The sequence below is a fragment of the Alosa sapidissima genome, chromosome 23 (assembly GCF_018492685.1).
Source record: "Alosa sapidissima isolate fAloSap1 chromosome 23, fAloSap1.pri, whole genome shotgun sequence".
NCBI classification, from domain to species: domain Eukaryota; kingdom Metazoa; phylum Chordata; class Actinopteri; order Clupeiformes; family Clupeidae; genus Alosa; species Alosa sapidissima.
This window is the reverse complement of record NC_055979.1, coordinates 4,484,363-4,509,758: the sequence shown is the minus strand read 5'-3', so window position 1 is coordinate 4,509,758 and position 25,396 is coordinate 4,484,363. Positions and strand designations below refer to the sequence as shown.

General features: G+C 43.2%; 2 protein-coding genes across 4 annotated transcripts; one reads left to right on the top strand and one right to left on the bottom strand.

Moving 5' to 3' along the window:
- Window positions 1–44: 44 nt before the first annotated feature.
- si:dkey-183c6.8 (protein O-GlcNAcase) lies at window positions 45–14,933 on the bottom strand. Of its 2 annotated transcripts, XM_042081552.1 has the most exons (18): window positions 14,529–14,933; window positions 12,626–12,677; window positions 12,323–12,420; window positions 11,665–11,795; window positions 11,151–11,322; window positions 10,021–10,119; window positions 8,965–9,234; window positions 7,865–7,951; window positions 6,570–7,024; window positions 5,655–5,829; window positions 5,110–5,166; window positions 4,678–4,763; window positions 4,208–4,312; window positions 3,627–3,718; window positions 3,121–3,316; window positions 2,471–2,630; window positions 2,225–2,371; window positions 45–2,192 (listed from the first exon to the last, which is right to left on the bottom strand). In XM_042081552.1, exons 1-17 carry the CDS (start codon window positions 14,566–14,568, stop codon window positions 2,235–2,237), a joined length of 2,412 nt encoding a protein of 803 aa, XP_041937486.1. In that variant the 5' UTR covers window positions 14,569–14,933; the 3' UTR covers window positions 45–2,192; window positions 2,225–2,234. The 2 variants fall into 2 exon arrangements, with proteins under 2 accessions (XP_041937486.1, XP_041937485.1); XM_042081551.1 differs by having other exon boundaries at window positions 45–2,371.
- Window positions 14,934–16,189: 1,256 nt separating this feature from the next.
- cops4 (COP9 constitutive photomorphogenic homolog subunit 4 (Arabidopsis)) lies at window positions 16,190–24,579 on the top strand. Of its 2 annotated transcripts, none has more exons than XM_042081588.1 (10): window positions 16,190–16,341; window positions 17,108–17,187; window positions 17,520–17,671; window positions 18,014–18,117; window positions 18,741–18,894; window positions 21,212–21,362; window positions 21,975–22,145; window positions 22,731–22,846; window positions 23,322–23,406; window positions 23,582–24,579. In XM_042081588.1, exons 1-10 carry the CDS (start codon window positions 16,268–16,270, stop codon window positions 23,713–23,715), a joined length of 1,221 nt encoding a protein of 406 aa, XP_041937522.1. In that variant the 5' UTR covers window positions 16,190–16,267; the 3' UTR covers window positions 23,716–24,579. The 2 variants fall into 2 exon arrangements, with proteins under 2 accessions (XP_041937522.1, XP_041937521.1); XM_042081587.1 differs by having other exon boundaries at window positions 22,677–22,846.
- The last annotated feature ends 817 nt before the right edge of the window (window positions 24,580–25,396 follow it).

Sequence of the window (25,396 nt, the reverse complement as noted above, 5' to 3'; positions counted from 1 at the left end):
GGGGTTTTGACCTAAGACTGTCACAGACACAGGTCTCTCATTACTCTCTGACTAGCTGTGCATAATTATACATTCATTCTCAGTTTTATTTGAAACAACAGTACAGATGTAATTACAAATACAAATCATAGTGCATGTCATCTAACTTGATGTTCTTCCCAAAGCTATCATTATAAGAAGATGAAAAGACTCTATAGCTGGCATCCTTAAGATTGCTCTAAGATGTAACCCCATTTAGATCACATATTCAAAACAACAGTTCTCACAACTCGGCAAACAGAAAAAAAATATTTTTATTTTTTCTGTAACACAAAGTTCATAACATACAGTATAAAAAAATTGTGAACAGTTTATAATTTCATGTAAATCTATTAAAGGGGAATAAAATCAAGTTGTAAACTGATTATATATTCCACAAACTAAAACATGCTTTTGTTTTAAAGAAAAAATATTAGACAGACACTGACATATGTGAGTTTGTTAGTATGGCCTTTGTGATTTAAAGTCAATCTATCTCCTGGAACTTGTCACACCACACAAATACGGCATCCTAAAGCAATTCTCACGATTCACAAAACTCCTTCCTACAGACACCTTCAAACTACCACTTAGTGAGGAAGCATCAAAACAGGCCTGCTTGGACATGGAAATGTTCCTATGCAAAGCAGATCAAAATGTCAGCATAAATCCAAGTGCCACAAACAGCAACTATAGTCTTCACTTTTTTTCTTACCTAAGTGTGGTTACTAAGTCATATATTGAAATATTTAATCTCTTTTTTTCTGCAACATTATGCTTTGTTTGTGCTTACTAAATAATTTACTTTGTGTTGAATTCATATTGTGGTGAGTCTTGGACAGTGTTGGGAAGGGTGCTTCATCCTTGTATTTTCACCAAAGCATGTCACAGAGGACATTTCATTAAGATCCCAAGGAACCTTGTCAACTTGTGGGAAAGGGGGCATAAGATTTCTCCTTTTAAATTGAAATGAACAATCTAATATAAGCAATAATTCAAATATTATGTGTGACGGCCTGGTGTTAGCTTGGTGGAAGGGTTCTGTTTAAAATATATACATTGATTCAGAGGAAAGAAATTATTTGCCTATGTCTGCATTCAAGTAACTACTCCCACAGAAAAACATGCTTACATATCAAGAAGAAAACGCTTTCAATACAGTACAGGTACAGACAGTAATTAAGCAATGGATATGAACAGTGGTCACTATCTTTGAGCAGTGGCCCATTGCTCTCGGTCCATAGACAGGTTGCATCTCAGCTGCTTCTCTGAATAGGGAAGTTGATGGCAGCGGTCACCATTACAGTGCACATAAAACAACTTCTGAATTAGCATTGCATGCCAACGACTAATGCGCTAGGGAGAATGTTCTCACTACAACACCTACATCTTCACCATGGTAGACTGCATCTCAGAGGAGGAGTCTGATTTTGGTACATATACTAAAACGTCCTTGCAGTTCTAGTGCCTATTTTCCTTAAGATTTTAGCGCACATTTTAGTTATTGTTCTCCCTTTTGATTGTGCTTGAGTGATCATACCTTAGGTATGTGTTTCAAAATTTAAAATGACTGACATGACATTTCACCTTGTGATTAAAACTACTACACTTACAAGATGATTTAGTGTTCTTTGGAACATTTAATGTGCATGCAGTGCAAAATCTTTGACTTTTTCTTCAATCTAGCTAGGGCCTGAATTCTCAGTGATTGCCATATTTGTCAGATTGTATCTGTCTGATTTCCTCTGTACTCCCCGCAATCAGATTTCTATTCCTCTTCTCTTACAAGAGCTAGTGTTGGTGTGTGTGCTATGTTAAGAAAAAAAACATTTAAGAAAAAAAATCATTCAAAAAAAAAAAACTTGTACAATCATTCAAGCCATTAAGGAGAATGGTCCGAAAAATATCCCAGCAGGTGCTCTGGCTGTTCATGGTCCCAGACAAACACACATACACACCCTGACACACACATAGACACACATGCAAACTTACCCTTATTAGCTACCTCTAAATCAGCACCATACCACCATTATGTCCAATCTTGACACACACACACACACAGCTGAGCACACACACTGTATATTTAAATACTAGAACAGTCACCCTGCATTGGCCCTTCCCTGACAGTCACTCACACACACACACACACACACACACACACACACACACACACACACACACACACACACACACACAGACAGACACAGACACAGTGCCTAAAGCAGGCGTCCGAGCACTAGGCCCTCCCTGGCGCTGGCCTCCACTCGTAGGATTTCCAAGAAGCCCAGTTTGGTCAGGAACTCCATCCTCAGCTGGTCCATGGGCTGCACCTCACAGAACACACCCCTCGAACCTGCAGCACACACACACACACACAAACTAGAGGTTATTTTTAGGAATGAAACCTATGACCTGATTGACACACACATCACACACCGACACACACTCTGACCGTTGGCCTTGAGTGCAGTCAGGAGGGCCGTGAGGAGGCTGCGGCTGACGCTGCAATCCACCAGCTCGGGCAGCGCGTCCAGGCGCAGCTGTGAGGGGAAGTGGTAGAGCAGAGAGTCTGGGTAGTCCGGCTGCTCCTCCTGGAGGCACTGCAGCGTCTCCTACAGACATGGAGGACAAACGGTCAGCACTATTGCTGCGTTCCAGACAACTCGGACATCAGACTTCAGTTCCGACTTTGAAGTTGGAGTAGACTTTCCCCAAGTTTACAAGTAGGAACTCCAACTTTGAGTGGCATTCCATTGTACTTTTTCCCAGTAGGATGTCAGAAATCTTTGGATATTGGGATATTCCAACTAGGCAATATCTGACTTCCAAGTTATCTGGAATGCAGCATTAAACTGTTGCCAAAAATCCTACAGGACACAAAGCACATGTGAAATGTGCACTAATAAAAGAGAATGAATCTTTTTGTCATAAATTTGGTCAGCACCCTGAAATTTGCATATAGATTGATTGAACTCTGCTCCCTTCATTGTGTTTACAAAGCACGTCAAAGTCACCCATGCTCTCCACTGCCTTATAAACACTTGTCAGCATGCTAATGCTAGCATATGGTGGCAGCACCTTCAGTATGGCCGATCCTCTGACCTTTGTGCTGGTGTGCCCGCTGCTCCCCGGGGCCTGAGATGAGTACTTGTCCCTCATGGCGGGCAGCCAGCTAGCCTGCCAGCGCTTGGCAAAGTGGCGAACGTCCTGGATGCCCAGTACACACCCACACACCCCCAGCTCATCCTCAAGGACAAAGCTGTACTCCGGGCACAACGCCAGGGCTGCCCCCAAACACCTAAACACACACACACACACACACACACACACACACACACACGCTCCCACACAGAGACATACAGTACACACACACGCACATGCACACAGAGCCAAGTATAGATAGCTATAATTATACAATGCAAGCAATTCCCATGGCATATGCCAATGTCAGAGGAATCAATACAATTCAAAAGATTGTTTTTTGCTGTACTAATGATAATTTAAATATTATACATTACTAGATATATGCTATGTGTGCAAGTGTGAGGAAACATTTTTGTGTTACTCAGGAAACTGAATCATAGAAAACTGAAGTTTTGAGTCTTTACCGGTCACCAAAGAAGTCGGGATGGATCACACTGAGGTCCGGCGGGCCTTGCGACCTCTGCTGCAGCTGTCGCACCATGCGGTACAGCTCCATCTGCAGGGTGGGAGGACCACACCATTACTGCTACACTCTGCCCCCATTTGCACGTTACTGTACTCTCGAAGCGAGGCATTTGACTAGTCATGCAGTATGTGTGGGGTTTTGTAAAGTTAGTGTGTCCATTTCAATTTCAATCTTATTTGTATAGCACATAATCATACATGATTGTCATTCAATGTGCTTTACAGAGACCCCATACACAAAAAAATATACTTTAAATATATTTTCACAATATGTAAATATTCAAAATTGGCCCAAGAATAAATTTTTGACACCAATATATATTTTTTCTGTATGGGAGGACAAACAAATGAGTGTGTGTGTGTAGGTCGGGGAAGGGCCAATGCAGGATGACTGTTTTTAAGTATTTAAATATACTGTGTGTGTGTGTGTGTGTGTGTGTGTGTGTGTGTGTGTGTGTGTGTGTGTGTGTGTGTGTGTGTGTGTGTGTGTGTGTGTGTGTTTGTTCAATTTGGTGTGTACCTTGTCTTTATTGTGGAAGGGGCGGATGTTGTAGAGCCGTGCACTGGGGAACAGGGGAGGAGGATGGATGAAAAGCTCAGTGCTGGTACCCATGGGGAGAAGCAACTGAGGGAGAGAGAGAGAGAGAAAGAGAGAGAGGGAGAGAAACAACAAATGTAGAGGTCTGAAATGAACCATTATCTGAAACCATTCAACATCCATCATTGAAACTTTATCAGTGATGGACATATGTGCTGTTAATTATCACTGGCAAAATAGGTAGTAATCCATAAGTTACAGCTTCTATTGTTTCCTGTTGATTGGAAATGGTTTAACCATAAATAAGTATAGTATATATCTATTAATTGTTCAGTAATAATGAGACCAATTTAAAAAGTCACCTCCCTAGCTTAAACTGTTTGGAGTTTGAAGTCCTTGAGCAGAGACGCAGGCACAACCGGCGAAGTGATGTGTGTGTTGTGTGTTCCTACCTGCATCTCCCCACACAGGCCTCCCTTAAAGGCCCACGGTTCCGCCTCTACACCCAGGAGCTCGGAACCGCTGGTGGTGCCGCACCCTGAGAGGAGAGAGAACAGCACAGTCTGACTCTGTTTCCACCTCATAACTCCCCTCTGTCAACCCACTGTACAGTACGGTCCACACCAGCTCCACAGCTGAATTTAAGACCATTTCATTGAGATTCATTTATTGCACTATTGAGAATGAGTTAGTGACGGCTAATGCACATTAGTGAGACTGAGACACTTTAAAATGCCTGTGTTAGAGAGTCATCTGTAATTAAACACTGTTTCTGGCAAGTCTTTCCACTAGAGACAAATCAATCCCAATTTCATTAATGGCTCAGTTTGAATTGTTTACACAGTTGTTCACAGTCACTGAAGAAATGTTGCAGCGGCACTCACAGTGGAAGCAGTTCTTCCAGGAGCCTGAGGAGGAGCTGTCACTCAGGATGCGGCCCTCTGGGGGGGGGGCAGAATAAAGAGAGGTGAGGAGAGGTTAATACAGCTCATGAGCAACCGAGTCTGACAGGAGAGGAGAGCTCAAGTTTCAGGTAGTTCATCACCACCACCACCCCATCAGCTGCTTGTGTTGTCTCAGTGTTACAGCACTCTCACTCTTGATGGCTGAACAACAAATAAGAATCAGATAACATGCACCCCCACCAGACAGGCAAGTCAAGAGGACCTGAGAAGCTGGTGGGAAAGGATGGGGGGAGGGAAGAAGAAAGGGGAGACACAACAGACTGAGTACCAAAGAGTGTAGATTTTAGAGATGCATCAAGAGAGCTAAATGGAGTGAACATGGACTAGACAAGATGGGCTCATTTTCCACTCAATCAAAAATCTAATGTCTCTCTCTCTCTTTCTCTCTCTCTCTCTCTGTCCCTCTGTCCCTCTCTCTGTCCATCTCTCCTTCTCGTTCTCCCCTCCTGCATCTCTCCACTCACCGAGCCAGCTGACGAAGGCCCTGGCCACCAGCAGGGTGTTGCGCAGGTCCCACACGTATGGGTAGAGGTCGTAGAGCACCGCCCGGTTCACACTGTTCACCACACCCTCGTGCAAGAGTGCCATCTGATCACACGACGCCAGGAACTGTGCCGCTCGCGAGCGCCACTCCTCCACCTGGGGGCCATGGAAAGAGTCAGGCTCAGTGGTGCAGACTCAAATGGAGTGAAGGTGCTCAACGATATACATAGCACACTATGCACTGTGTGTACAATACCTGCTACTGCCTTTAATAGATCATATATCCCAAACTTGCCCAAGGAATGCAGGAATGACACATAAATACAACAGCCATACAATACAGTTTTATCACCTGAACCTAACAATCAAATTGCTGTCTGCATGAAGTTTTTATGTCCCTAACACAGAAATGTTTTGAATGGATCACATCCATTTTAGGTTAGTGTATGAAACTGTGCTATATCATTCACAGCATGTTGTAAGTTATAGGCTAAGACTGAATTGTTATGTATCCGCATGATGTGGTCGGAAAGCCTACGACTTCCACCCCTAATAATTCCACATGATTTAGCTCGACATGACAAGAAACAGGATGACTTGGCGCTTCTGCAGGGTGAGCGGTTTATTGCCTGCAGTGTGTACTGAAGTCTTGCCAAACTAAAGACCCGATCCCGAGTCCATTAAATCTCCCCCAAGCCTCAAGGAGATGAAATGTTCTGCACTGACAGCAAAGTCAATACCCCTCCCTAATTATCTCCGCAGCCCAGTGGAAGTCTTTGATCTCCAAAAGACAGATAGATGCACCAGACACTTTTGTGTTCTTGAAATATATGACACAATCCACTCATCCACGCAGCAGGATGACTTCATACGACCTCTAGTGACCTCTGACTGACCTTTTGAGGTAGCGCCTTCTTCTTGTTGCCATTGGCACTGACGCACTGGCAGTTGGCCTTGAGCCAGGTGAGGTCCTGCAGCAAACTCTTAGCCGCCGGTCCGTATTCATGGGGGAGGTAGTGCAGGCCCACCAGTAGCCTGACCTGGGACTCGCTTAGAGGGTTCTTCCCAGTGACAAGCCCTCTCCCCTGGGGTTTCTCCACAAGTGACCTGGTGGAGGCCTGGGTGTCAGCTCGTGAGGCCTGATCTCCATTGCTGTAGACAGGGGTGGGGGACTCCTGTTTGCCCCCTGAGGAGCTGAGGTGGGCAGTGGTGTCCTCCTTCTTGGGGGGCTCTGAGGAGGTTTTGGTGGGCTTTGGATCCGCCGTTTTAGAGCCATCCGTTGCGCTCTCAGAGGACTGGGACTTTGAGGAGGCTTTGGAAGACTTGTGGTCATTCGATCGGACCTGCCGACCTGGGCAAGCCGAGAGGGAGAAAAGAGAGAGACAAAGAGAGGGAGAAAAACAAAGGAGAGAGATGAAAGGATGTTGAAGGGAACAAGAAGATAAAAAGAGAGACAACATGAAGGAGAGAATGATCATTTCTATGGAACATCATCATCAGCTACAGTAGGTGTGCAACAGAACTTTTAATGACATTTTGAGTCTGTTAAGAGGCAAAAAGGCACGTTTAGATGATGCCCCCAGACCTAGTATTATAGCTGATTGGGAGCACTGGCCAATAGCTGCAGCTACTCCAGGTCGGTAGCACCAGCCGTGGCCTACTGGTTAGCGCTTCAGACATGTAACCGGAAGGGTTGCCGGTTCGAACCCCGACCAGTAGGCACGGCTGAAGTGCCCTTGAGCAAGGCACCTAACCCCTCACTGCTCCCCGAGCGCCACTGTTGTTGCAGACAGCTCACTGCACTGTGTGTGCTTCACCTCACTGTGTGTTCACTGTGTGCTGAGTGTGTTTCACTAATTTACGGATCGGGATAAATGCAGAGACCAAATTTCCCTCACAGGATCAAAAGAGTATATATACTTATACATATACCAATTTTGGTCGTTTTTTTTTCCCTATCAACAGTACCCTGCGACATGTAGTGATCAAGATCCATGTACAAATTGGCCAGATTTCTCCTTTAATATCACAGTTTTGAGTCCGCAACCACATGTATACAAACTCTCTCTCTCTCTCTCTCTCTCTCTCTCTCTCTCTCTCTCTCTCTCTCTCTCTCTCTCTCTCTCTCTCTCTCTCTCTCTCTCTCTCTCTCTCTCTCTCTCTCTCTCTCTCTCTCTCTCTCAGGTCTTACCAGGCAGCAGGGACTGGTTGAGTTCCTCCATCCAGTCGAGTAGTGCAGTATCAAGAGCTCGCTCAGGGCAGTACTGCTCTGCATCATCTGCACAAAACACCACAGTTACACCAGCTGGCAGAGACCAATTTCACACACAGCCTGTGTGTGTGTGTGTGTGTGTGTGTGTGTACGTGTACACATGCCTAGGGTATGGTGTGGTCCATCCTTAATTAAGGAAGACAAAAACATTTGTACATGTGACCTCTTTGAGTGCTGAAACAGCCTCAGGGGTCTCAGACAAACACAGTCACAGTCACAGTCAAATGAGCAATCGTCCACACAGAAGCAGAGTGCTAATGAGGAAAATGGGTTGTCATTATAATGCCTGATAAACACATACACATGCCTAACCTACAGTAGAATGAGCACAGCAAAGGCTCAACAGTGTGGAAATGGATCCATTTCTTGGATCTAATTGGAGCCTGAGAGTGTTTATCACTGAGAGGACAGCCCAGTAGCCCGAGGAAAAATACACATGTTAATGTTATCATGTCACTTAGGGATGGTCACTTAGGCTTTATAATGAAACCAACTGCCCTTTGGCCTTAGGGTATTTCATGTCAAATGGCTACTAACTGAGGCATAAAATTTCAGCTCTCTCTTGCTATCTATTTTCTCATCTCTCCATCTCTCTTCCACAGGCCTGTCTAATGGGGCAGAGGTGAGCGCTGTTTCCCATCATCTTATCCCTCTTCTCTCCTCTTCTATTTCTGTCTTCACCTGTTCAATACTTCTTTTCCAGTTGCCTCTCCTTTCATTTTCTTTAATCACCAACCTTTACTCCTCTTCACACCTCCACTCCTATCCTCTGTTCCTCTTCTTTCCCCTCCTCTACTCTTCTCTCTTCCTCTCTCCTTTCCTATCTCCTCATCTCCTCTCCTCTCTTCTCCTCTCTTCTCCACTCTTCTCCTCTCCTCTCTATTCTTCTCCTCTCTATTCTTCTCCTCTCTTCTCCTCTCCTCTCTATTCTTCTCCTCTCTACTCTTCTCGTCTCTATTCTTCTCCTCTCCTCTCCTCTTTTCTTCTCTCCTCTCCTCCTTTCTCGTTTCCTCTCTTACCCTTCTTGTCCTCACTGCCGCTGCGATGCCAGCTCCCCAGAGTGTGCAGTGGAATATAGTTGGCCTCAAACTCGCAGTTGGGGTTGAGGAGGAGACCATGCAGATGTCCATGGAGACCAGGGGGGCGGCCTTTGAAGGGCCCGAGGAACACGCGGCGTGAGTCATAATCGTTGGCATGGAGATTGTCCCATAGCAGAGGCGGGCGCTGCAGCACTGTACGCACTTCGGACAGCGAATCAGCACTCAGCTCACGGGAAATGACCTTACTTCCTGTTTGTGGAATGCAAAAGTAATTTATTACATTTTCCACAAGGTTTGAATGAAGAAGACAAATGCATATCATGATAACATTTTGTAATTTGTGAATCTACAACTGTAGGTAGATTTAAACTACATGTACTTCTCTTTACTTTTCTCTTCATCTTCTTGGTAAATCATGTTTTCTGTTATACATTGTTATGTTTCTGTCTATTACCGGTACATTACATTTATATAATTTTTGTTGTATATTTTACACCGCTAAACAATGTTTTACAATTGACTGTATACTAGCACATTACCATATTAAGACATTTTATACATCAATATTTCAGTACATCACGAGTACTATGCTCTGTATGTTTCGTGAGCTGTGTCTTAAGGACATGGTGAAAACGTAAGTGACCTCCGATCTCTCAGAAGGGCCCCAAGGAGTGGAACTCACACAGAACTGTGTCAGTTTGACCTGCTTATGCCTCAGCTCATACAACGCACCGTGGTTATCTGGGACAAACATCACATGTGGTGTGTCTTGATAAATTGGACCCTGGGGTCCACAACCAGCTATTTGAGTTATTTCTGATATGGCTGTGATTTGCACAAATATCAGCCACAGCATCAAGGGAGTCACAGCATCAAGGTCTTTGATGTTTTTGACCTCCAACTAACCAAATAAGGACACAAGTTCTTCAACATAGTTAAGAAGAAGTACTAGAACATAGTGAAGAACACCGTGTGTGTGTGTGTGTGTCTGTGTGTGTGTGTCTGTGTGTCTGTGTGTGTGTGTGTGTGTCTGACCTGTCCAGATGACGGAGATGCCAGGCAGCAGGTCCTCCCCGACGGTGATGAGGTACGGTGACTTGGCCACGCTGGGAGAGCAGAGGGAGTCGCAGTACTCTGCAGGTCCCAGACAGAGGAGCACACAACCCAAAACACAACACTGAACCACCATGCAGCCTCCTCCATGAGAGAGCGAATACACAACAATCCCAATCTAAGCAAGATTTCAATAAGGACATAACCCTAAGAGGCAATGCACAGAACACCACCTCCTGTAGCTAGCTGATAAAACATGGCAATAAATCGCACATATTTCCCCCAGGACACATGTATGATCACTAGTGTGGCATAACTGCACTGCAGGTAAGTTCATAATCCTGCTGAACATCATGGTGCTGTGCTGTACTGTACTGTTACACTTGCTCATAATGCCACAGTGAGAGCACGCAGAGCAGAGGGAGAGGACAGGAAGTGGACATGAAGTCATCATATTCCTCTAGCTGTAACTTACATATAAGAGGGCTTTCTGTCATCACATGACCAAGCTGTTACTTTATATTGTATTATAGTGTTAATATTGTAAGTGCAACCTCAGTCCTCTTGCACACCTATATACAATACTGTATACTTCATACTGTCAAAACCATGGATGGAGTTGAGTAGTAATTTTGTAATATTGTGCATAATAGCATTGTGTAAAATAGTGTAGTACAATGTAGTATTGAGTAGTAGTGCCGAGCATAGTTTGTGTAGTGTAGTGCAGTATAGTGTAGTATTGTGTAATATGGTGTAATATAGTGCAGTCTAGTGTAAGGTTTGGTTCCAAACGCTATATCTCCATTTTTAAAAACATTAATGTCATGTTATTTAATTGTGTATCTCAGGTAATATGAATAAATTTACACTTGTGTTGTTTTGATTGAGTAAATATAAATCAAATAGCAATGACACAATTACAGTGTAGTATAGTATTATATAGTATAGTGTAATATAGTACAGTATATTATAGTATTATATAGTATAGTGTAATATAGTGCAGTATAGTATTACCGGTATATAGCATGGTGTAATATAGTGCAGTATAGTATAGTATTATAGTATAGTGTAATATAGTGCAGTATAGTATAGTATTGTCTGAGGATCTCCACCTGTGGGGCAGAAGAGGAAGATGGGCGGCTCCCCCAGAAAGCTGTAGATCTCATTGGTCACTGAGACTTGGGCGTGGGCGAATGAGGAGAAGGCTTCCTTGTCCGCCTGGCACATGGAGTGATCGATGTCGTCAAACAGGACGGCGAAGGCCTTGCACCCCAGCTCCGCCACCTGGTCACAGGGAAAAGAGATGTGGGAGGTGTGATTCCACTTACTCATGGTGCTAGCAACATCAACGGAGCATGCGTGCTAATATGACAGACCCTCCAGCAATGATGGTCCCTTTAGATGCTGAACGCATGTTACCAGAAGCTTAAAGAATGTTGACAAATAGTGGAACTGAAAGCGATGATCTGAATGTGTTAACGATGCAGAGAGTTTACTTTCATCCTACTTCGTCACCAAACACTAATTATTCTAAACTGAGTGAACTCTTATCATCTTAGTCCAGAAAGCAAAATGTATACAGAGCATAGAGTGGATTCAAGTCTATAAGCATGAGATGTGGTAGACCTGTTTGAGTTTGCGCTTGAGCAGGGAGAGGTCACAGGAGCTGGAGAAGATGATGTCTTGGCCAGGGGAGAGTGCGTACACAAAGCTCAAGCCCCTGGCCTCGGCCTCTGAGATGAGGGTTTTCACCTGGACTACAAGAGGAAGAGGATGGGATCAGTGGTCATTCATGTGTTTCAACATGACTAAATATATTACATGGGAACGAACTTTAGAAATTAAAAGAAATAATTCGATAAAGAGGTCTGTGTGGGCGTGGGTGTATGTCTGGCCTGTGCTCGGTGTATGAGTCCATGTGTGTGTTTGACTGACCTCATGTGCGTTTGCCCTGCTCTTTGTCAGTTTGTGCGCTTGACCTAGGATGTGTTAATGCATTAATAGAAACTAGAAACATGCATCTTCTCACTCAAATCCTCCATGACCCCAACCCAACCACCCACAACACACACACACACACATACATATCCATGATCCCACCAGAGCTCCATGATCTGATCCATAGCACACACGCATGCACACACACACAGTTTCATGATCCCATCAGTCAGAAGCACACACACACACACACACACACACACACACACACACACACACACACACACACACAGTCACACAGTCTGCCTCCCTCAGCACAGCCCAAAGCAGCTCCCGGTTCCCTCACCCTCCTCCTCTGCAGTGTACAGCTCCCTCCACAGAAGCCTGTGCTTCAGGTCGTCTTTGGGGCCGTACAGGTACGTGTTCAGGCCCCATCTCTGCATCCTGACACAAAGAACAAGTTGCAAGGTGTTGGACAAATGATCAAGTAATACTCATCATAATTATGAACAAAATAGACAGCAGATATCAAAGATGTAGTATATCCCTTAAAGTGGCCTATCACTCACACACATGCATGCACACACAGACACAAGTGCAAAAGTGCATGCAGACACACACACATACACACACAGCTGAGTGAGCTCACCACTGGAAGAGAACTCTTCGCTGCTCCATGGACCATGGTCTCCCGTAGAAACCTGCCAGGCAGAGGGACACAGGGGGGGAACTGTGTGTGAGTCATGGCTAATTATAACACTGACATTAAAAAACACCTAACCATACACACCAACAGACTCACACACATTTTCTCTTTCTTTTACTCCCCAACAGAGAAAAGCCTCCTTGTTACCATTGTGACACACACACACACACACACTGCAACTGACTGTAAGCACAGCTGACTGCAAGCAGTGCGGCAGAAACCCTTCTGACTGTGAGTAAACCCAAGTTGGCCTGCGGGTGTGAGCATGACCCCCATTGCAATGCTGCCGAAGCAGGACGGCAGACACGACCGGTCCCCTGAGCTGCCGAACAGAACCACTCTTATCTGGAGTCAGTGGGAAAGAAACTCCTAAGCTGAGCCAATTAACCAGGCAGGCAGCGCTGTCTAGGGACGACACAAAACATGGGTGTGGGTGTGTGTGTGGTGATATCTCATGTGTGTGTGTGCGTTTCGCTCACTAACTGTCTCTGACATGTGCCCTGATATTGGTTTTATAATTAGGTTGAACTACATAAAATTACTGAATTAAAGTCGGTCATGTTTCCTGTTATCACATGGCCCTTCAATTATCCTCAAATTGTATTGGATCTGAGGATTTAGTCTGTTTCAAAATAACTGGGCTATGGTGAGACCAGAAGCCAGAAAAACAGACTCGGCAACAACAGTAATTCTCTCAATGTATAATGCACCTCTCATTCTGCTAGGTCTAAACACAACCATGCTGTGTATGCCTGGCACATAAAACTCCGGAAGGTTGCACTCCAGTAACTCCAGTTAATAATGTCATGGCACCCAGCCAGTAGTCCAGGGTCAAGCAACGATGGCCTCAGCTCAGAACGATGCCATCTCTACCGGTGAAGAGTTCAAATATTATAGGCTGATCAATTCGGCTATAGTCGGAGATAAGACAAAGATGCTGTGTAGCTCAAGATTATCTACATGCTCCAAACTCTGTGTTCAGATGGAAATAGGCTGTTATCTCTCGCCCGCCCATGCTGGGTTTGGCGTTGGAAGAGGACTGCGTGGGCACAGACCCTACACCCACTGTTAAACACACTGCAGATCTGTGATGCTGTGAGTGTTGTGCTTCTTCCATTGGGTTGATGGGAGGTTGTTGTATGACTGGACCTGCAGGAGAACAGCAAGCTATTTCATCCAGACATCTATTTCAATCTGACGCCATTTACACTTACAGTGGGTCACTGTGTGCTCTGGTGACATTATGAGAGCGCACGCCATCAACGAAAACGCCAGCAGCCACAAAAACTGATAATTTTACCAACCCACCTCGGAGAAACAGTGTGAGAGATATTCCCAAAGAAAGAATGCAATGACTTAATCAACTTCGTTAAATCATCACACAATGCATGATGCTACTGTCGATTTCATCGTTATTGTCTGCATGCGCTTTCTCCAAATATGCATTGGGCAGCATGAAATTATTATGAATAGGATTTCATGCACGCTCTGTATAGGGTCATCATCAACGCACGTGATGCTCATCATTTAGAGATAGACTGCGCTATTTAAATCACATACCAACAGACAAACTGATAATAGCCTAAGCCTTCCCCATGTATCAGACATAACAGACAAACACACATACACACAAACACACTCACAGAGACACACATTACACACACGTGTGTAGACACACGTTACACACAGTGGCAGCACACTGACACACATTCGGTTTTCGTAAAGAAAAAAATACGGAATATATAGGGAGAATGCCCATCGGATAGGCTATGCCATTTTCAAAGTAGAGTAACGGTTAGTCCATGCAATAATCTAATATTTATCAAGGATGCTGAAAATTGGTTACCTTCCACAACGCCGCACAAAAAAATGTTTTTGCCTTCCATCGTTAGGCTACCCAATGCTCGTGTTGTCCTAAACTCAAAACCGATCGTCTTTTAGTGATGCAAACTAGAGGATCTTTCACGGTCTTCGTCTCATATGCGAAGAAGAATCAAAATCATCTACCCTCTCCAGTCCCGGAGATCACGGTTGGTTGGTCCCGCTTGGCGACGCATCCTCCCCACGCAAACCCCACGAAAACTCAAGGTGTGAGGAGATACCAGATACCAACGTATTTCTGCTTTTTGTCAGTATTGTTAACGTAGTCTACTCATGAGAAGCGTTGATGGGCGTCAAGTCATCGTTTTTCACAGTGAAATCAGGTAAAATTCAAAATATGATTGGTTGGTGCGCCTCTCCTCCACAGCCACTGCCCGGTCAGTGAGGTAAGCTGTCATCTGCCAAGGAGCGACGGGACGGAGCATGTCAAAAGAGTTTCTACCTCCATCTAGCGGACATTGCCAGCAACGCATTTTCACTCCACAGCTTAGCCTACCTATTACCCTAGTGTGTGTTGCTCAAAAAGTGAGCTGAAAATTGTACTAAAAATGACAATCACCAATCCAACCCAATTGAATCAAGCCTAAATAACGAATGCAGCTGTGTTTGTGATGAGAACCAGTTATCACCACAGAAATTTCAAAATCTTATTCAAGCTTGATCTCTACACAGGGGGACCACATAAGATCTGTGATTTTGTGTCTAAGCAGAACAGAGAGAAACTCATCCATGCTTTCATATCCTGCAGGGTTGACTATTGCAATGCGATCACTGGCTTCCCCAAAATGTCCATTAGACAGCCAAAACAAAGAAAAGAGAGCACATCACTTCAGATAGTTTGCTCAATATAAACCTGGTAGCCTAGGTCTCTTAGATCTACTGGAGATGGTCAGCTGTCCATTTAGCCATTATGCTGTTCCCAGGCCTATCAGATTCGCCTCTATATTAGGCCTAGCCTGTTTTTAAAAATAAATGAAATAAAAACGACATTATTTTCTACTGCCTCATTAATCTGTGACTTTTGGGAGTTGTTTTATTGCTGTGAGTTTATTTTTTTATTTCATGTCATTTTTTCTAAGCCTCTTTCATTTTATTTCATTTACATACATTTTTTTGGTTTGTTTGTTTCATATTAAATTGTTCATATTACTGTAATTAAGGTAAACTGAAATAGTATCCTGTGTATAAAATGTAAAGCGCACTGAAAGACCATTGCGTGTGCTAGGCTATAAATACATTTGAACTTGAACTTGAACAAAGCAAGAAAAAGGCTTGGCAGTCAATGAGTTAATTAGAGAGATTATCTCTAAAGACGGGAGGACCAAACTATTTGGTCACGGGGTAAAATAAAAACACATGCAAAGAAATAGTTGTTTAATTGTGTAAAAGCTATATTAGACTGTAATATAGGCTTAGACAAATTATGTTTTAAGTTGGGTAGCCCTTCTAGGGCTATTTTTCGAATACAGTAGGCTATGTTACATTCCTCTATTTATCTTATGCAGTGCAGGTATATTTGAGTGTGTTTAGAATTTACACAGTGTATTTCAATAAATTGTTTAGGCCTACTGAAAATACTCGCAGCTAAAAAAAGCTTCACCCTCGCGCACACAGATCAGCTTGGAGGACCAGGCTGTCACCTCTAGTTCTACATCCGCGGATACGTTACCTTCTTGAAGAGCTCGTTTGTTGATATTGGAGAAAATGGCGACGGGAGTTAGACAGGAGCTTGCCCAGCTGATGAATTCAAGCGGATCTCACAAGGATCTCGCCGGCAAGTAAGTGCATTTTATCCACACTAAGGGTATATCGAGTTTCCAGGGGCAATTTTGTTTTAATCCACTGTATAATGGTAATGTAAAGCCCGAGCGGATGACAACACAGTATCAGACTTGCATGCTGACTTGCTGATGAGAAATGCCAGTTAGCTAGTTAGCAGCTAAACATTAGCGTTACTCAGACTTGTTTTACCGGTGGTTATCTTAAAATTGAGTCAGTGTGAGGACAGTTGAATGTATATTTAGTATAGTTTATAACATGTCGTTACGCCTGATCACAAACATGGCTGAATAATGAGTTTTGCAGGAAGCCATTTCAAATGCCAAGGGAACAACTTGGTACTTATCAATGGGCTAGCTCTTAGCTTGCTAGTTTGTATTCCAGCTATGCTGGCTGTTTTACCGGCTAGCTATCCTAAACCATCACGACTCTGTTTACTGCTTGCAAGTTTTGACAGGGTTATATAGTTAGATTTGTGCATTTTCTTCTACAGGCAGCAAAACAGTTGCATAGATACATAATGGGATAACTTACTTAATGATATCCTAGCCGGATTGATACAGCCAAAGGTAACGTTAACGTTGCATGACTGACATTAATGTTAGCCTGCTAACTATCTAGCTAGTGCTGGTCATGTTACTCAACTGTTTTCATTTTGGGACAGCGAGGAGAAACGAGATTCAGTTTCATTTCATATGATTATGATCGGATTCAGACAAAACGTACCACCTTTAGGGATCATAGCATTTGCATTGTTTGTTTCAGATATCGACAAATTTTGGAGAAGGCTATTCAGTTCACAGATGCAGAACAATTAGAATCACTCAAGGCCTTTGTGGAAGCTAGTAAGTAAAGATCTCCTTTGAAACTACACTCTGCATGTTCGGTTTATTTACTGTGGATAAAGTTTTCTCCTGTTCTTACCTTGAGTTCAATATTACACCAAAAGTATTTTCTCATACACCACAGCTTGTTTATACGGTAGCTGTGTACTGCAAATATATTTTGCATGCAATACAACAATTTCGTAGTGGTCGCATATGGAGAGATGTACAGTGTCATCATAGAAACCTGACTAAAACGTAGGTACACTGAATAGTCACTTTTCATACCACAGGTTCCTCATATGTGTTTCTGCACTCTTTCTAATGTCACCCTGTCCGTGCTCTTTTCTCAGTGGTCAATGAGAACGTCAGCTTAGTGATCTCTAGACAACTACTGAGCGATTTCTGCGCACACCTGCCCAACCTTCCTGACAGCACGTCCAAGGCCGTCTGCCATTTCACCCTGGAGAAGATCCAGCCCAGGGTCATCTCGTTCGAGGAGCAGGTGAGTGGCTACACAGCGACTTTATCCAGCAGGAGCCCTCAGGAATACGGAAATATCCTCTGCTCTAATATTGACCGCACAGCTTTGACATCCCTGTAGATGGGTTAAGCACTAAAACTGGATTTGTCACATTTATTGCACCAGTTTTACGCCCATTGATATTTCCTCTATACTATACACATTTAGAACTAGTAACCCAGTGTATTAATGGACAAAAGGTTAAAAAAGGCCCATGAGGGCAACCCTTTAGTTGCACTCAAATGAAAGTGCTTCAGGCAATATCTTAGGCACTATCCACCTTTCATGCTTTTCCCAGATGAAAGCAGGTGCTTGTGTTTGCAGGTGGCTTCAATAAGGCAGCATCTGGCCACAATATATGAGAAGGAGGAGGACTGGAGGAACGCTGCTCAGGTGTTAGTGGGCATTCCTCTGGAAACAGGACAGAAGTAAGTGGATATGGCTCACACTCACTATCAGCCATTCACCCACTCACTATCAGCCATTCACCCATACGAGAATGTAATCCAAGTTTTAGAGTTCCAGTTATGAAAGTGAAGATTTATAGTTAAAGGTATACTATGCAGGTTTAGGTATTTTTGGCAAGTGTAGAGCTCCCTCTAGAGTCGCGATGTAGTCATGTTACTTCTCGTGACTTATCCCCCCTGTACACAATGCAAATGCTTTTGTTGTGGAGGTGGATTAACAACAGGCAAAAACTATCTCCAAAGAGCTATATCTAATGACAAGGTAATGTTTCATGATTCTCGCGAGGTTTGGCGGGACGCAGCTCTTGGAAGTTGCATGGCTGGTTTTCTCGGTAGGGACTTGTTATACGTCTATGCTGTATAGCTATGCTAGGTGAACGAAACGTTTACCATCAAATTGGCTTCATAAAGGTGAAAATCTTGCATAGTGTGCCTTTAAGCATCAATATGGAGTTCTGTAAGAATAGGCAGTGGTTAAAAAGGAGGGTAGTATTGCATTGATAAATACTTTGATGTATACTTTCAATTAATTGTAGATATTGTAGTTTGTAAAATCACTGAAATTGTTTTTCTTTCCTTCTCAGGCAGTATAATGTCGATTATAAGCTAGACACATATCTGAAGATCGCCCGTCTCTACCTGGAGGACGACGACCCTGTCCAGGCGGAGGCCTACATCAACCGTGCCTCCCTGCTGCAGAATGAGTCCACCAACGAGCAGCTGCAGGTTCATTACAAGGTACCACTACTACTCAAGAGTGCTTTCTGTCCAACCCGCTTTTCAGGCTAGATTTACCCTGAGATGGGGATATTCTGAGATTTCAGTTCCAGCGGGTTTAGTCAGCACATCACTCTGAGTTCCGCTAGTCACCTGACTAGTGAAAAAAGCCATCATCAATGGAGCTCAGAAACCATGGTAACCTGTTAGAAAATGTTACCCCACCTCCTACATTACTCCTTTATGGGTCATTCCATGTGAAAACAGTCAATATCGGGGTATCATGTACATGGTACCTCTCAGATTTTGCTGAAAAGTGGTGAAAATATGCCTTATGTTACCAAACGAGGGAATCTAAAGTTTCAGGTCAATATCTCAAACGGTTTGCCCGTGGCGTCCATTTGAATTTCGGGTGCCATGGCCCTAATTGACACATTGGAATTTCACATTACATCCTTTGCCATTTTTGGAAGCCCATAACGTCTGTTCTAATAGTGGTAGAAGGCTGGAAACTGGTGTGGTAGTTGATTGTAGCACAATCTGGAGGCAGAATCAACATTCCTTACTGTTTGGGTGAGAGGTGGGTCACCAAAGTCCTAAAAAATGTTGACGGCATGTGTGATTTTTCACTTTTTGGGTGGCCGTAGCACCACAATTAATGATCATATGTATTCTAAACAGGATTATTTGTTATATGTGGGAACTTTGCTCTTGCCAAAAATTAATTTGAAGTGTATGGTACCACTGGTGGGGGTTTCATGGGGGTCCAAAAACCCTTTCCGGCAGAGGTGACTCTTTTGGAACCCCATATTTGGACCCCCAAATGACCATGTGGGCACTTGATGATCCTAATGGGATTTATACCAGATAAAGATACATATTTGTTCTTTCTTTTAATGAAATAAAATTTTGGACTATGAAGCTCCATAATATGAATTTTATTCTTCATAATGCACCATTTTGGACATTGTTTCCTATTGGCCGAGGCGTAACGTCTCTCCAATTCGTATGTTTCCTCGTGTTTTTTAATATCTTCTGCACTAGCAAAGAAGAATGTAATGACCCGGGTTCGATTCCCGCCCCGTGGTCCTTTCCGGATCCCACCCCGACTCTCTCTCCCACTCACTTCCTTCCAATCTCCACTATCCTATCTAATTAAACATAAAAAGGCCAAAAAAAACTCACATTCACCCACTCACTCATACACCGATGGCAGAGGCACTTTGGGGTTCAGTGTCTTCCTCAAGGACACCTCGACAAGATCAGGAGTTGGTGGGCTTGACCGGCAGCATTCCGGTTGCTAGACGGCGACTCTACCTCCTGAGCCACGGCCGCTTCTATTAGAATGAATATAAGCTTTGTTTGCATCGAGCATGAACTTCATTTATATCTGCTGCTTTACTGTGACTGCCAGAATTATGAAATGCCAAGTTGATTGTCTGTTTTTTTATCTTCTGAGAAGAACAGCCCCATGAAAGTGATATTTTACAAATCTTCATTATATAAATTTAACTGCATTTTGTAATTTGGTGTGTTCTAAGCCTAAACTATTTGCCCTAAATTACAGTAAATATTCTATTGCTGCTCCATAGAATAAAATGGAGCTTAATTATACAAAAATGTCCAGCAAACAAAATATGTCTTTTATGTAAGCAATAAGCCCCGAGAGGCCGTAGGTTACACTGATTCTACAACAGCTAAGGGGCGTTGTTAGGCACGACGCACTAGCGGAGTGCTTAAAACCTCCCTTAGCTGTTGTAGAATCAGTGTAACTTACAGACTCGAGTGGCTTATTGCTTTTCTAAAACTGTTACTATAAATACCTGGCAAAGTTTTATAAAGTAAAGGCACAGCAACTAGAAATATAACGAGTTATTCCTGGATAATCATTCTTCCGCCAATAAATGTATGTCCTCTATCGGAATGGTTGCCAAGCAACATCGAGACGCAGCTACTTTAACTTTTGTATCAAGTTATGGTAGCGCAGTAATATAGAACGAAATGCGGTCAAGGTGTATGTTTATGCTGCCTTTTACAACGGCATCAATTAGAAATGTAAATCAGATTGGGCCAGTCATAAAAAGAACCAATGTTGAAATGCACTTGCAATTAAAACAAGAACCCTTTGGCCTGACCATCGGTTTCCTGTGCACAAACTAAATTGTCATGAACTGACATCACTTCTTTTAGTTTGCAACTCCCTTCACATATTTATGTTTTCTTTCTTTCTTCAAGTATGCTTTCAAGAACCAGAGTTCACCAATAGACTCTGCTCTCAGGCAGTTTCAGATTTTTGTGACATTGTCCACGCTTTCTCTGCCTTCTTCTATCATTGCAGGTGTGCTATGCCAGAGTCCTTGACTACAGGAGGAAGTTCATCGAGGCAGCACAGCGCTACAACGAACTCTCGTATAAATCGATCGTCCATGAGAGTGAGCGGCTCGAGGCTCTGAAACACGCTCTCCACTGCACCATACTAGCCTCTGCAGGTAGGACCCCACAGCTCTCTGACATCAACTCTGGATGGTTATATGACCTTTGTTTATTCTATACATTAGTTAAGAGACAGCACGGTTTACTCTGTCGGCTTATGGAGAGGTTGGTCCTCATGTGAGGTCCAAGGTCACTGTTTGATGCATTGTTTAATGTGCTGATGGTTCAGTATTGGGGGCATGGGTAAGGCTGATGAAGGACTAATGACGTGACCCCGACAAAGTCCTTTTAGGCAAGTCCCTCCACTCGGCGGCCATATTGCAACACTTTTTGGGCACTTATCGTTCCTGTATTTCGGCAGAACTGCATGTGCGCAAGCCTTCACGACACCAATCTTGCTCCAGCGGCGAGATCACAACACATGATTGGCACAATGTCTTCACAACACACCACATGATTGGCTCAATGTATTCACAACACAACACATGATTGGCTCAATGTATTCACATGTTGATGTTTTGCCACGGTAGGGGAGGGGTATGTGTAGACAACTGCCATATTGGCGTTACAAACTAACCCCATGCATTTCTATGGAAGATTTTTGAGTGCTGTGTCTCCTCATTAGAAAGTCTCTGACCCCGAGCTGTGTGTTTGTGTGTGTGGTGCAGGTCAGCAGCGCTCCCGTATGTTGGCGACCCTCTTCAAAGATGAGCGTTGCCAGCAGTTGGCGGCCTACGGCATCCTTGAGAAGATGTACCTGGACCGCATCATCAGGGGCAACCAGCTGCAGGAGTTTGCCGCCATGTTGATGCCCCACCAGAAGGCCACCACTGCAGATGGTGTGTGCCCAACACTGAGTTTGATACAGTGCTTCTGTCCCAATGTGGTCTGTTGAGTTGTATGCTGTGGAGAAGATTATATGATAAAACTGATTTCAGCCTGACACAAACAAGGATGGTATGATGTATTGTCTGCCTATCATTATCAGAAAATAAGTTCTGACAAGCGAACAGGACTGATGGGCCTTGCTTCATTCTGAAGGGACTTATTTTCCAATATTAACCAGCCAACAAAACGTTATCTTGCTATACAGCTACTTGCGAAATTGAGAAAAGAAACTTCACACCATGTTTTTAAAAATAATTAATAATAATAATAATAATAATTGATGTCCAAGAAGGGCAATTGTCGAATTGGATTGGTCATTGTGCTCAATAACCCAATAACCTCTTTGGTCAATCAGAAAGAATATTGATAAAACCATTAAATTATACACTGACTGTCTGTTTGAAATTCTGAAGTTTTTGACAATGTAAGTAAATGTTATGGAAATGTATGGAAAATGCATTTATGTTCATTTACCCATACAGCTGTAGACCTGTTACCAACTGAAAGTCACATGGACTCTCCTGCTGCTTCCTCAGGTTCCAGCATCCTGGACCGTGCGGTGATCGAGCACAACCTGCTTTCAGCCAGCAAACTCTACAACAATATCACCTTTGAGGAACTAGGAGCTCTTCTGGAGATTCCCCCAGCTAAAGTAAGCTGTCCGAAAATTTTGCCTGATTTAAATATGACTTCATTTTTGTGTCAATCGTGTTTACACACCGACTCTGACAATTTTTTCAGAACATGTTTGATCTTTTGCAATGTTCACATCCAAATAGTGTCAGTGCATGAGGTTTCCTATTACAGCATTTTGCATTTAACAGATTGAAAAAAAAGAGAAGTATAAGAAATCAGAGATTTTTGTGTGGAAAGCCCAACTCAAACTCAGGAGATCATTGAGTGGGTGCCATTGCACCAGGAATTCAATATATACTTCAACATGTACTGTACTACTTTACAACAATGTGTGTTGTGTTGCTGTGGGAGTGGGAGTTGCTGATATCAATGCCATGGTTGAAGATTGATTCTTTACAAGCTCAACTTCTTCTTTAAGTAACCTGAATATTAGGGTAGGATTTACTGTAAATGTATGGATTATAATTATTATTTTTTGTCCCTACACACAGGCTGAAAAGATTGCCTCACAGATGATTACAGAAGGTCGTATGAATGGATTTATAGACCAAATTGATGGCATTGTTCATTTTGAAAGTGAGTACTGCTTGATGATGTTGTTGCAAGTCTTCATCTTTATCTATGAAAGCATCGAAGTGTTTTATTGAGTTTTTAAGAGTTTCTTACTTTGTAGAGCTAGTGCTAGTTGTAAGAGCTTCTTCTAACCCTGACGAGTCTGAAGAGTGTCTGACTGTGCTCTTCTCTCCTTTAGCCCGGGAGCCGCTGCCCACTTGGGACAAGCAGATCCAGTCGTTGTGCTTCCAGGTCAACAACCTGCTAGAGAAAATCAGCCAGGCAGCTCCAGAGTGGACGGCACAGGCCATGGAGGCCCAGATGTCCCAATAAGGACCTTTCATCCCTGTCCCCATAGGACACCAATACAGACACACTCGCAGTCTCACACACACACACACACACACACACACACACACACACACACACACACACACACACACACACAACTGCATATGAGTGATCTATACACAACACTGTAGTCCATCTGTCGGTCTTGGTTTTGGTGAAGAAAAACCAGGAACTTTGAGCCACTGCTCCTTGTCTCCACTCTAAAGTAAGATATTGGTTTAGATGCACACTGGCATTGAGAGACTTGGATGGACAGCAGATGATTTTTTTTCCCCCCATGTGAAGCATTGCTAATGTAAACTGTAACTGTCAGCATCTCCATGGTGAGCTCTCTTACATGTCAGATATATCATCATATTGCTTAGCCAAATTGGAGAAAATAATGTTTTTTTCTTTTTTCCCCTAGTCATCCGTTACAGGGCTAATATTGATTTGGAAGATGTGTTGGTGCCCTAATGCCTCTAAATGTCTGGCTATCCAGCACATATTAAATGTTCTACGTTTGGAACAACTGGCTTTGTTTTTTAATGTGACATCATTTGGATAAAAGCCTATTGATTACATGGAAAACAAATGAAGCCGATCTCACAACAAATACATGTAACTCTCATGTTAGAGTTGGAATATGCGTCACAATTTAAGTTATAAATATGTGTGAAATTGGTAGTCCAGTAAACTTTGTGAAATGGACCGGGTAGACCTTTGGGTAAAAAAAAATGTTTTCTTCCATTCAGTAGCATCCCCCATTTATCAATGATCTCATTGTCTGTTCTCAAAAATAGACATAAACCGATTTTATGGACAATTAAAACATGCACACAAAAACAATAAAATTCTTGAACTTGATTTTTGCAGGACTTTTTTTTTTTCATCTTTTTTTTTCATAACCTGCTGGTCAGACTTGTTGATCAAAGCTGAGCTTAGGAACTGTAGACCCCAAGGTACGTTGTACTCTGTTGTAGTCCTCATAGGTACCACAAGGTGTCGCCACTTTCTCACGGTAGGAAAATATGTGCTTCATATTGCTGGGATGCAATAATTACCTCCAAGCATATGAATCAAATGGTGCATTCATGGCACTTCGGAATGACAAGGACCGCCCCCGTGGCTACTTTGTTTTTCCCACAGCAAGTGTACATGTGCTTTGCCGTCGGAATGTGTGACAAACACGGATGCCACAACAAAGGTAAAAACATACACTCACCAATCCTAAATAAACAACTGCATTTCCTTAAAATATAGTGTAAGACGCTTGTGAAAGAAAGATATGCAGCTTTCAAGTGACAAATACGGCAAATTCCCAAGTTCACATTAAAACTGTTGGACATGAAAGGCCACATGGACTACAAACGAACTACAACGTGACGACAAAAGTGATGACGAGCCCCGAACTGTTAACTCTGTTAAATCTAGCCCCAGTTTCCGACCTCTGACTCACACATTACGTGACGTGAATGACGCGGAATGATGTTTTCACTGGGAAAAAGGTTTTTCCGAAGCCCATGAACGCTAGGTAACACTAAGGATAATTGTGTGATGTTGGAACGCTCATTCAAGCTTAAACTGTATTGGAATAAAATGAAGGCATGGATTTAAAAACTAATTTAGAACCCTTTCATTTCAGCAGGCCAAGTTAAAGCTTTTTGTCTAAAAGGTTTGCAAC

Coding starts and splice junctions, on each gene's coding strand:
- si:dkey-183c6.8 (XM_042081551.1), bottom strand. CDS start 14,568: ATGGAAGGCAAAAACATTTTTTTGTGCGGCGTTGTGGAAG. Junction 3,719..4,207: donor CCTTCCACAATAAAGACAAG/GTACACACCAAA, acceptor CCCACCCTGCAG/ATGGAGCTGTACCGCATGGT. Junction 2,631..3,120: donor GCGGGCACACCAGCACAAAG/GTCAGAGGATCG, acceptor CCATGTCTGTAG/GAGACGCTGCAGTGCCTCCA.
- cops4 (XM_042081587.1), top strand. CDS start 16,268: ATGGCGACGGGAGTTAGACAGGAGCTTGCCCAGCTGATGAATTCAAGC. Junction 21,363..21,974: donor CACCATACTAGCCTCTGCAG/GTAGGACCCCAC, acceptor TGTGTGGTGCAG/GTCAGCAGCGCTCCCGTATG. Junction 23,407..23,581: donor TGGCATTGTTCATTTTGAAA/GTGAGTACTGCT, acceptor TCTCTCCTTTAG/CCCGGGAGCCGCTGCCCACT.